This window comes from Cryptomeria japonica, chromosome 11, assembly GCF_030272615.1.
Source record: "Cryptomeria japonica chromosome 11, Sugi_1.0, whole genome shotgun sequence".
Classification (NCBI taxonomy): domain Eukaryota; kingdom Viridiplantae; phylum Streptophyta; class Pinopsida; order Cupressales; family Cupressaceae; genus Cryptomeria; species Cryptomeria japonica.
The window spans coordinates 444,486,096-444,502,195 of NC_081415.1; the positions used below are offsets into that span (position 1 = coordinate 444,486,096).

The following is a 16,100-nucleotide window of genomic DNA, read 5'->3' on the forward strand; positions in this document are numbered from 1 at the left end:
AGGAGCTTGGGCGCTAAAACCTCATGCTCATGGAAAGCATGAAAAATGGAATTTCCTTGCCTTGGTGAAAATTCCGCCCTAGTTCTGGATAGGGCGCCAAAATGGATAATGCATGGAAAATAGTAGAAGTCATGAATTCCACGCCTAGGTGTCTTCAACGCCTAATGATGGAGTAAGGCGCCAAACAAGAGAGATGAAGGAAAATCAAAGAAATGAATTCATCAAGGATTCCTTCACAAAGTGAATTCCACGCTTAAGTTTGAAAATTCAGGAAATCTTCTAAGGCATGAACATCCAGGGGTCAAGGATGAATGAAAAGCAGAAATCCCCTCGGTAAAAAATTTGAAATATCTAATTTTAGACACCAAATCTCGTCGGAATCCGAAAATTTTTGCAAACTTAGACTAGTGAGAATTCTCTCTCTTGTGGAGCCGAGTCCTAAATTTTAGGAAAATTCCTAAAAAATAGGAGATGGTTGAAAAGCGTGGAAAATTCCCTCCAGAGCAAGAAAAGTCAAGCCAAGTGGATGGATTAGGTGAATCTTGAAGAATCTTCCAAAATCCATCCAAAATTTGAAAAAATGGAAAGTTCGTGAGTTGGCAAGGAATATTCTAAGTATGGTGCATGACCTAATGCATTAAGACAAATTTCCAAATTTGAACTCAACTACAAGGAAAATTCCATTTGCATGGCGTGGTGGAAGGGAAAGTATGACGCATAATTAATGCGATTGCCAAATTTGATTCCCTAAAACTTAGCAGCACATAGGAGAAACTCTATATAAGTATGAAGATACATTTCATTTCTCACGTGCAAGTTTCAAGAAAGAAGAGTTGGAGAAGAGGTGAAAAGGTCATACAGATAAAAGCAGAGCTGAAGGGATTCTTTCTGGATCCCAAATGGTGTCCAAATGGAAGGAGATCAGTGATACAAATTTAGGAACATTTAACTTGGATGCTTTCAAGATCGGGATGTTTGGAACAGCAAAGCATAGTCCATCTCCCATAGTTTCAAAGATAGTCAGAAGTGGAATTGTTGCGGCAGCCAGTTTTCCTCCTTCAATCCAGTGTCCAAACTTGATCATGGAATTTGCAAAACACTACAATCCGGAAAGGAGGACAATTTCAACATCAAGTGGTAAGTTGTTAGCCACTTTGACTCCGGAATCAATTGGTGAAGCCTTCAGAATTCCTTCACATCATTCAATGACTTACCGGACCATGAATGGAGCTAAGGCAATATTGTGCAGAGACTATCAACAAGCATTGGTTACTAAGGCCTAGACCGCACATCTCCAAAATGCCAAAGACACTCACTATCTTCGAATTCAAACAGGAATATGTGGACCTAATAATAATGCTGAGCATGATAATGGGGTGTCCACATACCAGTAATTTTGAGCCATGGATGTTTTTCTACATCGGCGAGGTTATGAATTCCAATGGGTTGGGGGGACTGGACCAGGTTAATCATCCACTACGTCCATGAACAGCTGAAAGATTTGAAAGAAAAGAAGTCCCAATCCTTCTACATGAACTCCTATGTAATTTACATTCTTGCAAGGATGGGAGGCTTTAATGGTTTGCCTGGAAAAGGAGTTATGGGTTGCGGACCGACACAGCTAAAAGTTCATGAGAATTATCCTCAGTTGCACCTCTACAATACTAATTCTTTCAAGTTGGTGAATGACGCTTTCACTATGTACCTGACCAAATTCATGCAGAATGAGCTCCACATGAGAGTGTCGCCACAAGCGAAGGCTCTAGTGCAGCAATTTGGGGCCACCTTTTGCAATTTCCAAAATTCACATATATCAGGACACAGGGTTTCGCTTTCCAGCCACACAGTATCCATCTGACAAACTAATACTGTTAGAACTTATGAGGCAGTTGACAGCTTATGATCAAATTCAGAAGAAGAAAAAGAAGTTGTCTATTGAATTCCCAATCGTCCTCGAGGACTATGTGAAAGTGTGCCCGAACTTGGCAACAGCTGAGAAGGCAATTGAAGAATTGGCATTTTACCGCTTGGCATATTACACCACCAAGTCTCACTACGATCCATATCGTAAAATCAGAAAGGTTATTGGAGTGAAGTTTTTGCACAAATTTCACCTGGAGGACTAGTTGGAAGATGTAAGGGACGATTTTGATGTCAGACGGAAGATGTTTTTCAGGCTGCCCTTGCAAACAATCAGAGTAGGTGAAGTAATACAGGTGCCGGATCAAGTGAAGGAAGATTTAGACTTAGTGCAACCTGAATTTGAAAAGGTGAAAGATCAACCCATTCAGCCTCCAGATTGGTCGGAGCCCGAAATTGATGATCTGGATATTTTGGCCAGACTGGTTCTGAAATTTACTAAACATTGGGTTGATCGGCATATAAGAAGCCTAAAAGAAGGAAATGTCCCCCTGACTTTCCAATTAATAGGAAATCTTGATTCCCACAAGAAGGCTGCGGGAGGATATTCACAAGCCCAAGGTGAAGAAGGAGAAGTTCAACAAAAGGAGGCTGATCCAGGAAAAGGAAGGAATGTTTCGAAAAGGCCGCGAATAGTGAAAAGGAAGAATGTTCAGCAAGAAGTCCAATAGGAATTCCATCAGGAAATTTAGCAAGAAATTTAGTAGGAAGAACCACTGCAAAAAAGAGCAAGGGTAGAAAGGATGCAGTCACCAGCTAGTTCTTCCAGTGTGCAGGAGGTATAAATGTTTTCACAAGAGAATCCAGCAAATCCACCTCCAGCCAACATCCCTGACAATGCTCTAGCACAAGATATCCTCAGCATCAGTACTTCACATAGACCCAATCAACCAGCAAGTCAGAGACAGGAAATTCCCCCTCGTCAGGAAGAACCCGCCAGGATAGTTTCATGGAAGCCATCCTTGGGGAAATAAATGAAGTATCGGAGGAGCACAAGCAAATGGAAATTCATAGTCAATCTAGTCCCAATCCTGATTGGTTGATGGATAGATTAAGAAGAGAGCCAGAAAAATAAATTGATCCAGCACAGAAGTTAGAAGAGCTGTTAAAAAGAATGGATCAGCGACAGAGAAGAAGGCTCCCCGGAAATTCTCCAAGGTCGTAAGGGATGAATCTAGATCTCGAACCTTACATATAGCTAAGCCTGCAGTAGATAAAGACGGGAATAAGATTATGCCAAAAGATTATGTGATTAGACAGGTTGATCTAGGGCATGCTTCCATCGGGCAGATAATCGAAGACTTCGAAGGATCTTCCTTGGCCATGACAGAAAAGATGCAAAAAACAAAGGCAAAATGTAAAAGGCTGAAGGAAGAAAATAGGGCCTTATGTGAATACATTAGAAGTCTCAAGCACCCGCTCAAAGAAGCAAATCCCTCATTCGTTCCTCCTTCCTCTCTCCCTAAGGAAGTCGTTGATGACACAGAAGTAATCAAAGAAATGGCCCAAAGTTCCAGGGAATGGGTGGAAGACGTCTTTACTGCAGCTGGAAAGTTCATTGAAGACTTGGCTCATCTTCATTCCAAATTTGTTGCTCTTCTAAACAGATTGGAGGTAGCGGAAGGTCTGTGGGAAGATGTTCGCATCTATCAAGACTTAACCATTCCGCAACTCAAGGCTTTAATGAAAGTTCCAAAGCAAACACAAATTGATGAGAAAGTAATTCAGGAGAACAAGATTTATGACTTTTCCCAATAGTTCTGCGCCGTTTGCTCCAGAAGGAATACCTTTGAAAAATTTAGCATGGAGCCTTCAACTTTAAAAGACTCGATTAAAAGGGTGCAGGAAGAAATTATCAGCGGGATTGAAACATTGTTCGCAAAGAAGCTGAGTGAAGATGGAGTGACAATGAACTCCCTGAAATCCCAACTGAAAGAATTCTTGTTCGTAGGTTCGTATTCCAAGGAACATTTTTCAAATGTTTCTTCATTCTCCAACACGATGAAGAAAACACAAGAAATGATGGTGGAGTGGGAGAACTTCTTTTCCAAGAGCAAGGAAGAAATCACCTTGGTGGAGTTCGACATTGAAAGTGTGCCAAGTGTCTCCGTAGGAGAGATAGAAGCCGTCATCACTAAGTTTATCACGTATGCAATTAATGAATGGGATAATGGTCGTTCAACAAAGTAGATCTATTATGCAAGAAACTGAAAGAAGACTCTTTCAATAAACCAGGAACATACAAGACACCGTCTAGCTTAAGAACATCACTTGAAGGCATGTGGAACGAGAAATAGCCCAATTTGATAACAAGACAAGTTTTTTTAAACTGGGTCAGCCAAGTTATTGCAAAGCCCAAGGTTTTAAGCTATGGTATTCGATTATAATTGTATGCACTTGGAGCTAAATCCTCATGGGCTGAAAAGAAAAGCATTTATTTATGAAATCCTTTATTTTCCATGTTATAAAATTTGTTGATTTATGGCCAACTTTTTTTTTGACGAATCTGAGTTGGCTGCAGTGTCAGAAATTCCAAGCCCAACCAAACTTCAAGTTCCATTAATATGATACTGTGTAGATGCTCGAGCATTTATATTCTCCATTTAAAGATATTATTCTTGTTTGTAATCCTAGTCATCCCAAAGGTTTTAGGTTTTCTATGGCACATAACACGGTTTGGATTTTAAACTTTTGTAATTTACTGTAAATAGACAGCAGAAATGACCATGGCTGAAGCGAGAGTATCTTCACTAATGCTTTTGTTGAGGTGCTTCCATACTCTTAATTCTATAGTTCAGAATCTATAACTTTTTCAATGCAGACAAGATGATGAATACTCTGCAAGAAGCCTAAAATGAGTTTTTATTACAACAAAAACAAGTGAAGAAATATACAGAAAGAAAATTAACATGTGAACAGGTCCACTTGACATACCCCATTAGCAGAAAGTTTCTCATCCTTAGAGTGATTGGTATCTCCTTCCCCATCTTTCCATCTCTTCATGCCACTCCTAGAAACTTTGAACTTGGACAAAATATTCAGGTTACCTAGTAAACCCCAAAAGTTGAATCTATTAGCAAAATTTTCAGATGGAATACCATGAGATCTTTTAATAATGTCATTGTCAGCAATTGCAATCTTCCAAGTTCCCAACTCAGCGCCCATACTTGCACTTCTTTTATGCCCTGTTGATCTTTCTACAGAGCCTACAGTGTGGCAATCTCTTATTTCTGACACCCTATTAGACAACTCCACACCAAAATCAGAATCCTTTCCCATTAATCCAGTTTCAATGAAGCCATTTGCACGGTTATCCAGTACACAAGAACCATCAATGTTAGAGTGCCTTGCACCTTGCAATTTTGACTGCCCAGTTTCTCTATGCAGCAATGGTCTATCATCAAGCCTCAACTCATCCATTTCTTCAGGCTCCTGTAAATCAATATGAATTGCAATTTTTCCCTTAATTTGTTTTTCAGAAGCATTTCTGCATATGCTAGATTTCAAGGAATTTGTAGACGATCCTCCTCCTGAAAGAAATGTGGCAAAATCATCTCTCTCTTGATCATTGAGATTCACCTCCCGCATGCTTTCATTTCCATAGTTTGTGGTTGAATCATGCAACGTTTGCTCAATAGCTGCAATTTGGTTCTGAATAGCCACAATAAATCGCATGTGCCTAGAATAAGAATCTTCCCTTGTGTACAGCTTAACACTTGAAGCCATAGCCTTGATAGCCCTTTCAAAGTCTTCCAGCTGTTGATAGAAGGACCACACAAAACTAGCAATTAGCACTCAAATAAATACCCAAAAATATATCTGCACTTGATACGATACAAATAAAAGGCATTCAGAGAAAGAAATTATTTTAGTTCTCTTGTAAACCACCTGCCATTTGGCAGTCCCAATAGCAATCAACAGCTCCCTCTTTCGAAATTCAATCGAATTGGCTACTTCTGTGTCAGTTGGGTCAGCCTCCAGAAGACTCTGATCGTGTAGCCATGTTCTGTGTGCAGATTCCATTCTACACGGAACAAAAAAAAACAATTTAAGCTTCAATACTTGGATTAAGAAATAGAAATTCAGATAACTTATTCGTGGGAATGGATAATGCATGAAAAGAGAAACATAGGGTGGGTTCCCATGAAAGGGGCTATCACTCCTAGTTTTACTACCCAATGCTATAAGAGTTACAGACTGAGAGAATAAACAAATTGGAATTTTGAGCTAAAAAGGGGGAACAGGGATGAATTGAAAATTCAAGGAGCTGAAGATAGGAGCTAGAAGTTTGCAGCACCACTTAATTATTTAAGGAAATATTTTTGCACTAAGGCAGCTTCTATGGAGTACAAATAATAAGTGGTAGTCCGGTTATACACAAAAAAAAAATTGTGGCAGAGCATAAAATTTCGTCTGCTATAAGACCACTTAACAGTAAATTACTCCTAAATTTTCTTGCACCCCACACACCTCACCACCCCACCCCTTGGAAACATCGTCAGTATGGCAAGCTCTGTCAATGGAATAAAGCATGCTATTGTGAGTGCAATGAAGGCGAATTGACCAATGATCTACAGTCCGCCAAGTTCTAGTACAAGATGAGAATAACCAAACGTCTACTTTTATTTGGATGGCTACACAAAAGAAAACCAAAGAGAACGTTTTGGGAAATAACCTGTCAGCTGAGTCCTGCACATCTTCAGCAGCCGCAAAAAAGGGATCGACCTCCCATTGATAGAAATCAGCAGTCATCTCCAATTTCAGATACCAAAGAACCTTACTGAATGCCGAAACCAATATTGTTCTGCAATATTATAACATTTTACGCAATTTCGGATTATCGACATCTGAAAGCCATATTTTCACAAATTTCACTTAATTGTCTGTGATTAATACCCTAAGGCACGTCACGTACTCCCGACGAGTTGAAAAAAAAAAAAAAGATTTATCATAAAAGTTGCCAAATCCATTAGCGTTCAAGTATTTCATCCGCTCATCTCATAGACAAGCACACAACTATTGCCAAAGTAAAACGAATCCACTTCAAATTTGGCGATAAACACGCCGTTTTCTTTCAAGATCCCGCCTGAATCGGAGAACGAACCTGTTGCACAATAGAACTTAAAATCTTCTCATGAAATGCAGGCAGAAAAGGGAAATTTAAAAAATGGAACGCCATTCCACAATTTAAAACAAAAGAAACAGCCTTTTACTCGCAATCTTTTCAGCGCAAACTCTAACACGATGCTAGAATAGAATTAGATATAAATTTAGAAAAGTTAAAATACGAAGAAACAGTATAGTACTCTTTCAAGAATAGAAGAAATGTACATTAAAACGAAGTGAAATGGCTGAAACTTCCCGAGAAAGCTCAAAAAAGAACGGCATCAAGTGCGAAAATCTCGATTCAATTTCTATTTGGTAAAATAAGAAAAAACTGTCATACATACCTCGTCAAATTTCGGATCTACTACCGCGAATTTGAAATTAAACACCGATTTTCCCCAAGTTTAATACGTTCAGAGCTGAAATTAAAACCCACGGCTCCTCGGCAAGGATTATAACAGTTGATTACAATATTAATGGAGATGAGTAAGCGATTTCATCTCCTTCCGAGGGTTTCGGAGGAAAAGATGGAGAAATTTCAACAGAGTACCATTAGCCGCAGCTCGATAATAAACCATGCGTATGTTTCACAATGATTAAGCTCTCTGAAAAGTGGATTTTAACTGTTGGACTCCATCCGTCCGTGGAATTAAAAAGACGTGCGAATGGTTTAGTGGACAGCTTGGAGTATCAATTTATCGAATATATCAAAAGCAGGTGTCGGGACTGCTGATATTTATTTATTTATTTATGTTTGGAGAATGTTCGGAATCAAAATTTAAGTAGATACTGTAAGGGAATAAAATCCTTTTACATAGATTTAGACTAATTAAACTACTGAGGCAAGGTTTAAGAATTATTCATTTTTAATATTTATAAGTGTTATATAGTGGTGAGTATTTGTTTGTTAGTATTAAAGTAATAATATTTAGTTAGTCGATAGATGATTTATAACACATTAAATTGAATAACATTGGATAATAGTTTGACATCAATAGATTTAGATTGTTTTTAAGGAAAAAAAATTTGATCAAGCTATGAATCAATAAGGTCACAAATAGAGGATCTCATCGAACTAACATGAACGCTCAACAAAATATCACCTTAATAGAGGATTGGACTTTAGTAACAATAACCACAATGTCACGATTTAACCACCATACTATGTTATTACAAATAGATCAATAGATTCTTGCAAGTTATATGTATCGCAATTTCATTGGGTGAATGAAATTTATAGTTGTTAAAGTTGGCATTGGTCTTAAGTTTGATTCATACCAAACATAATTATGATTAGTATAATTGAAGTTGAGCTTGTTATTTTGATCAAATATTTATTAAATATTGATAAGCAAATGAATTGTTAGTGAAGAGTTTTGATTTGAGTTTTATATTAAAACTGGTTTTTTACAATAAATACTTGTTAAATATTCATGATCAAGTAATCTGTCAGTAGAGAGAATTTGTAGATTGATTAGCTGATTTATGAATGTTGAAAGTATAATTGATTGTAATTAGTTAAAATGAAACAAATAATGTTTGTTATAATTACTTTATGACATATTGAAAGTATAGTTGTAATAACTAGTCAAAATCAAGAGAAAAAAAAAAGGTAGGCATAACATAAATAATCAAAATTGTAGGCTTTAAAATGTGTCCTTCCCCTTCTTTGTACACCATAAATCCTATCTTGTTCTCCTTTGGCAAAGGGAATCATTGGCATTTGGATGGTTCGCAGGTCCTATGAGAGACCTTGATCAATGGCGCCCAAGACTTTCATGTTGGGGGATCGTCGTCTCAATCATTCAAAAGCTCTTTGATGTTCTCTTCCTCTAGCCACCCATATAAGATCTTCCCTTTTTCCCATGGCTTGTGGAGCTTCAAAGAGTTGTTGGGTGATAGTAGTTAAGGGTCTCTTTATGGGAAGGCAGTTTCATTCACCAAAAATCCCTTCTTATCTTCTCCACTCAGCACGACTGGCATTGTGTCTTGCCCCCTTCATTTTTGACATTCGAACTCGATTTCAGAGACTTGCCTAGATGGAGTTATTAATGATAGGGAGGAATATTTGCAAGAACATGTCCTCATATGTAGATTCACATAAAAATGGTCAAAATTATGCAACGTCCATTGTTAGACAATTAAGAATTAGAAGGGTCTAGATGGAGGTAGAAGTGTGCATTTATTTTTATGCTAGGGATTTCTTCATCCTGAAATTTCACTCTCTTGAAGACAAAGAGAAGGTGTTGGATAAGGGCCCTTAATTCTTCAATTGGCAATTTTTTTTGTTTAAAATTGATTTCCTTCTTTCAATCCTTGATATTAGACCTTTTCTAATGTAGGAGCATCAAGGGCCATAGGAAATCCTACATCATCCAAAAAAAAATCATTTTTCTTAGTTTTTTGGTGTTTTGTGTTGGTTTCAAGCATCTCTCTACATTGGAAATTCTCTCATATCATCAAAATTAGAAAAATCAAGTTTTTTGTTCAATTGTCATGGATATAGTTTTGAAAAAATAATTTTCCGAGAGAATCCATAAGAGTTGGACAAAATTCCTTTCAATGGTATTTTCTTGATTACATTTCACCAAATGTGCAAAAAGAATCGTAGCCAAATTCCTTTTGGTTTGGGATATTTTAATGCCTAAAGTTTGTGTTGTCATTTTATGGGAAATTCAATTTCTAGAGTTTCATGACAGTTGGAGAAAAATCCTTTTAACATAGATATTCGTAGATGTATTTAATTAAATGTGGCCAAGTTTCATAGCTATATTCTTCACCAATTGGGACAATATAAAATTCTTTGTTTTTCGTTGGTAATTTACGAAAAATATATTTTTTTTGAAGATTTTTAAAAGTTGGAATGAAACGACTTCGTTGGAGTCTTTGAGAGGTCATTCCATGCATCTTCACTAATTTTTAGATGAGATTGAGCTTCCGAATAAAAGTTACATCAAAAGTCACTTTTCAACATTCGACTATGCACTTATAAAGTGCCAAATTTATCAAATTATTCTAAAAAGGTATTATGGAGATAATTGCAATTAATTTTTTGGTTTTGATCCCTTTACACTTCATCTTCTCATTACATGAAGAAGTCGGAAAAGTTTGAAATTGAAAATGGGTGAATGTTCATACCTCTTTAAAGAGAATAAAGAATCTTCAAATTTAAGAAAGTGAGGTTTAAATAAGTTTATGTACCGCCTCCTCTTCTTTTAAAATAAAGAAGCTTTAGATGAAAAAAGGGAGATATAAAGGAGCAATGAAAGAGTAGCAGTCATGGAAGAGGTTGCTCATCTCAAACTTCAAAACAATATTTAAACCTACAACAAGTAATTAATACATAGCATGGAGTTAAAAAGAAGTAGTTGCATGCTTTTGAGAGGAGGGGATGAGAGATAGTGTAGATGGACATAAGGAGAAAAGAAGTGGGAAAAGAAGGAGAATGAGGAGAGAAGAGCTAGTTCAAGATGTTATTCAATAACAGTAAAAAAATTATTTTCAAACAACAATAAAGATGAAAAAAGAATGCAGATTTAAGGCATGTAGAAATAAAGTTTGGCTTTGTAATTCAAATTCTCTCTGTTTAATTGAATATAAGAGTGCAAATGTGTTATCTTATGTGCTCCCTGAGGATGTGTCCCTTATATTTTTTTGGCTTGTCCCCTATAGGATACTTTTCATAGACTATGAGATCGTTCAAAATTGTCCTCTCATCCCCTATTAGGACCAAAAAGGGAAACATCCAAAAAACTTGGCAGCAAAGGCACGGGATGCAAGGGATGGTTAGCAGTCCCCTATAGCCCAGCACTATTTTGCCTTGTTTAAAAATATATATATGTTTAAATAATAAAAAATAGAGTAATAGGCCCTCAAGGACCACTTGTTGCCCACCCCTCCAAAAAAAATCTAAACCTATTTTTACATATCTAAACAACCAAAAAGAAAAGAAAAAACACACACACACATAATTTAACATTTCCAAAGTTGTGGTGAAGAGTAGCAAGTTAAAGAGGAGTGAGTAGTAGTTGAAACAAGAGATTAGGACATCAAAGCCATTGCAATGGAGGTAACGATTTCATCCTATTTTTATTTTTTCAATTTGTCTTGAATTTTTTCAAGTTTTTTTAATTAATTTTTTAAATACATAGAAAGAGCATAGTAAGTTTATTTTTGCTTTTTATTTGAACTTGCATCTTTGTTTGAAATTCTTAATCAACTATTTAATTAACCTAACTTTTTTCTCCTATTCTAAATTCAAAAATTAAATTCTCCTCTCCTCGTAATTAAATATTTTTTAAGCATTTAATCATCTTATTTTCTTCTAATCTTGATTAAGTAATTTTATTATTCAATTAATCCCCTCTTCTAGATCCTTTAATTAAATAATATTTATTATTTAATTAGATACCTAATCCTATCAATTTCTCGCAATTAAATAATTATTTCAAATTATTTAATTTCATAATTATGTCTTCACAATTTAATAAATTATTTACTTTGTTTAATTATCCATCCCTTTTTGAAAAAAAAAATTCTTCAAAATAAATAAAATGTTTTTTATTTATTCTCCTACAACACATGTTTAAAATATCTAATTATTCCCTTTTGCTAACTACCACTAACTTTCATTGCAACTCACAATCACCTTTTTTTTTACTAAGTCAATCAATCCACCTCACTCCCAATCAATTTACTTAATAGCCCATACATCTTTCATGGCAGATCAAACAAGGCAAATGACTAATTAATCAATTCCAATTACATGAGCAATCAACTCTCAATCAAATTGTCTCAACAATCCTCCATCGTTGATCATTCTACTAATCTTTCAATATGAATCGTCGATCGATATCATCAAATCTATAAAAGTAAAACTCATTCTCATTCATCAACAAACACAATCTTTGATTTTTTATGCTATCGTACTGTAGGAAAATTGTTATGATTCTAAGAGTCATCATAAACAACACAAAAACGAGAATAGTAATGGAAGTTTCTTGCATGGATTCAACATTGGGCTTGCTTTATTATTGATTTATGCATTTGTTGAATTTGTTTGTATTATTCCATTGATTGCAATTGAGAATCTAGTAGTAGATTTGAGTTCGTGGTTGCTCATTTGATCTATTATAGTATCTCCCCAATATTTCATGTGTACAATTTTGTGAACCTAATGTGAAATCACATATTAAGCGGATATGTTTTGTGAGTTCTCAAATTTTGTACGTTACAAGTTTCATGTGTTGCATCTATGATTGCATTCTTGAAATTATCACTACATTTGTTCAAATTATTAACGTATCTATAAATATCTATCTCATTTGCAGGTTTTTATAACACTTTGTAGGAATTAGCAACACATTTGCAAGATTCTTCAATGTATACACAACATCCTATCATGCATTTGCAAAAAATCAACACTACATTTTTTTGTTAAAAATAGTAGATAAAATTCATTTATTAGGTGTTTTAGGTTTCTATTTTGGTGCAGTCATCGATTAGGAGGGACCTCAAAGAGATCAATCCTGGACCAGTCAGCAAGAGTAAAAACAACAGAAACACAAGGATATGATGGAGGCAATGCAGAACTGAAAAAATTATATCATGAAAAACTGATTACAATCTATCAGTAACAACTGGGTTACAGAAACTGGCTCACTGGCCTGCTAAAACATGCTTAATTATAGAATAGGTCGCAACCGGGACCTCAAATCTTCAGATCTATCTTCCATGTTCTATATCTTAACTCATCTGCATTCTAATGATCAATTACAATGATTTATACGATCCAAGGGGATTTGGTCGGCCCAAAAAGGATCAAATACCGAAGAACAAGACCTAACGTGTAAAAACAACAAATTCGACCTCCGCCAAAGAAATTCCTTCGGAAAATCCAAAGGATGAAGTGTGGATCAAAGGGAAGGTCGACCACATGCCAAGGAACATCAGAATCAATGTATAGGGCTCTGCAAACTATGGAAGGGATCCGGTAGATCCCGGTAGAATACAAATGCAAATAGGTCCAGGCAACCGGTACCAGAAAACTGTCACGGAAATCGATAGCGATAACTTGTCAGAAAATGATCCAAATGCTCCACGGTTTGGGAATAAGGTAGATGATCAAGTCCTCAAGAAAAATCCAACTCCTCGAGATCCGATGAGCCAATGCCAGAAAATCCAGAATGAAATGTTGAAACTGCAAAACAAAAAGGAAATATTTTTTGTTGATGCAAGATTACCACGAACCAAGGATGCTTCTGCATCAGACATCTGAGGTTGTTGAAAAAAGTGAGTCTCATAGTTTGTTGGGGTCAAAGGAAAACCAAGGCGGTCTACCTCTGCCTGAGAAATCCAAGACGAATCTTCAACTGGTCTGTCCTTCCACTCCACAAGATACTCCTTATACTGACTGCTACGGGTACTACGCCCAATCCTACTGTCCAAAACGTCTTCAATGTGATCTGGTTCCTTCTGGGGCAATTGTTTCTCCAAGTCTACAATATTGTTCTCACTGAATTCTAATTCTTGACACTGATGTAGATTTGTAATGTTAAAAATAGGTGAAATACTCACACTATCTGGTAACTCCACTTCATATGCATTTCTGGAGCTGAACTTATTCAAAACCTTGCAAGGTCCAAACTTCCTCGTCTGCAACTTGTTAAAAGTTTCAAGTTTCAACCAGGAATATTTCTTTTCTTAGATACACCATCACTTCATCGCCAACTTTAAATTCCTTTTGTCTTCTCTTCTCATTTGCTTTCTCCTTATACTCGTTGTTCATGTCCTCCAAATGTTGCTTAACTTGAATATGTAAGTCCTTCATGTGATTTGCAAATTCTTGTGCTTTCGAACTTCTCTCATCTTCACTGCTAATATCTCTTAATTCTGATATACCTCTAGGGTGTGCTCCGGTAACAATCTCAAAAGGTGTCCTTCCAGTACTCCTATTTACAGAATTATTGTAGGCAAACTCTGCTTGTGCAAGAATCAAATCCCAATTTTTGGTTTTGTCTTCAACTAAGCATCTTAACAAATTTCCCAAGCTTTGGTTAACTACTTTTGTCTGTCCATTAGTCTGCGGGTGAAAAGTAGAACTAAACTTCAAATCTGACTTCATCTTCTTCCAAAGTGTTCTCAAAAAATAACCAACAAACTTACTATCTTTTTTCTGAAACTATGCTCTTAGGTAATCCATGCAATCTCACTACTTCCTTGAAAAATAGGTCTGCTATATGCACTGCATCTGATGTCTTCTTACAAGGTATGAAATGAGCCATCTTTGAGAATCTATCCACTACCACAAATATAGAATCATTCCCTCTCTGCATTTTAGGCAATCCAAGTATGAAATCCATGCTTATATCTTCCCAAGGTCTCTCTAGTACTGCCACAGGTTTATACAATCCCACATTCTGACTACTACCCTTTGCAACTTGACAAACTCTACAACTTTGCACATATTTCCTAACATCCTTATGAATCTGAGGCCAAAAGTAATGCTCACTCACCACTGCTACTGTTTTATCAACACCAAAGTGTCCAACTAATTCTCCACTATATTTCTCCTTTATCAGATTCTCCCTCATAGAACTCTTAGGTATGCAAAATTGAACTCCTCTAAATAACAACCCATCTTGAATGAAGTAATCCAACCACTTGCTTCTGTCTACCGTAATCGATTCTCTACATGCTCTCCAAGGTTTTGCAAAATTTGGGTCATAATCATACAAGGTCTTCAACTCCTCAAATCCCAATATCGTCACTCTCATTTTTGTCACCAAATTCCTTCTTCTAGACTCAATGCATCAACAACTTTGTTATATTTTCCACTTCTATGCTTCAACACAAAGGTTTAACTTTGCAAAAATTATACCCATCTCATATGTCTCTGATTCAACTTACTTTGACTTTTCAAATACTGCAAAGCTTGATGATCCATATACAACACAAACTCCTTAGGCAATAGGTAATGTCTCCACTTCTTCAAGGCTTGAACTATGGCATAAAATTCTTGATCATACACTGAATACCTCCTTCGGGCATCATTCAATTTCTCACTTAAATTAGCTACTGCTCTCCCTTCCTGACTCTGTTAGTTTTCCCAAAGATACTAAGAGGGGGGATGAATCGGTATCTAACCAGTTAGTTGATTTTCTTAACTTATTAAATGAAAAGCATTCCAAAATTGTGTACCGGTAAACAATAATTAATGCAACAAATAAGAACAATAACCACAACATGAAAGACACACCATAACACTATATTTTTAACGAGGAAACCCGGTGTGGGAAAAACCTCAGTGGGATTTGTGACCCACAATATTCGCTTACTGGCTAATAAGAGAATATTACTATTACAATAGGAGCCTGCACATGCAAAGGCCAACTACCTAAAGCTCACTGCTTAAATACAAAAGAGAAGTCTCACTAACTTACAGAAGTGGATTATGAAAATCCAATGTCATGTACTGCTACAAAAGGGCATCTGTTATGCTAGATCTGGTACTAGTTTAAGCTTTGCAATAATCATAAATCTTACTTTACAATCTGCCTTAATATTCGCATATATTATCCATCATATATCCTCTCTACAAATGTTCTCTAAGATCTCATACTTATATATGAGCCTTGTTACAATATGCCTTGTCAGCTTTCAAAAAGATATTACAATTAATTACATTTTGCAATAAATAAAATCCTGTCGGCCAGGGTGTCGATAATAAATCTTTTCGGTGCCGGTGAACGTATGCTGGTGTAGAGTCTATTGGTGCTGGTGCCTGCCAGTATCATATGATTGTAAGGTTGCCATCAATGACAACACCTTCAATCACCTACAATTTCTCATTGGAGTGTGCATTTTCCAACAGACTCAAGACTGCTCCTATTGCAGTTCCACTTGCATCACAATCCACTTCAAATACTTTGTTGAAATCCGGTAAAGCTAACACAGGCTGCTCAGTCACTTTCTGCTTCAACAGTTCAAAAATTTTGTTTGCTCCAGTGGTCCACTTGAATTCCTTCCTAACTCCCCTCATTGTCTTAGTCATAGGGTTACAAACTGAACTGAAA

At 36.3% G+C, this 16,100-nt stretch overlaps 1 protein-coding gene across 3 annotated transcripts in view; it reads right to left on the reverse strand.

The window, feature by feature from the left end:
* LOC131041391 (uncharacterized) overlaps nucleotides 1-7,699 on the reverse strand; it is a 64,125-nt gene extending 56,426 nt beyond the window's left edge. Inside the window, exons 1-5 of one of the 3 annotated variants that reach the window (XM_057974446.2) lie at nucleotides 7,371-7,699; nucleotides 6,817-7,024; nucleotides 6,596-6,724; nucleotides 5,809-5,944; nucleotides 4,855-5,676 (exon numbers count right to left, since the gene is read on the reverse strand). In XM_057974446.2, the coding sequence (XP_057830429.2) occupies nucleotides 4,855-5,676; nucleotides 5,809-5,944; nucleotides 6,596-6,672 (1,035 nt within the window). In that variant the 5' untranslated portion in view covers nucleotides 6,673-6,724; nucleotides 6,817-7,024; nucleotides 7,371-7,699. Of the gene's footprint in view, nucleotides 1-4,854; nucleotides 5,677-5,808; nucleotides 5,945-6,595; nucleotides 7,025-7,370 lie in introns of all 3 variants that reach the window. The other 2 variants (XM_057974447.2, XM_059213856.1) reach the window with 2 other exon arrangements.
* Between the last annotated feature and the right edge of the window lie 8,401 nt (nucleotides 7,700-16,100).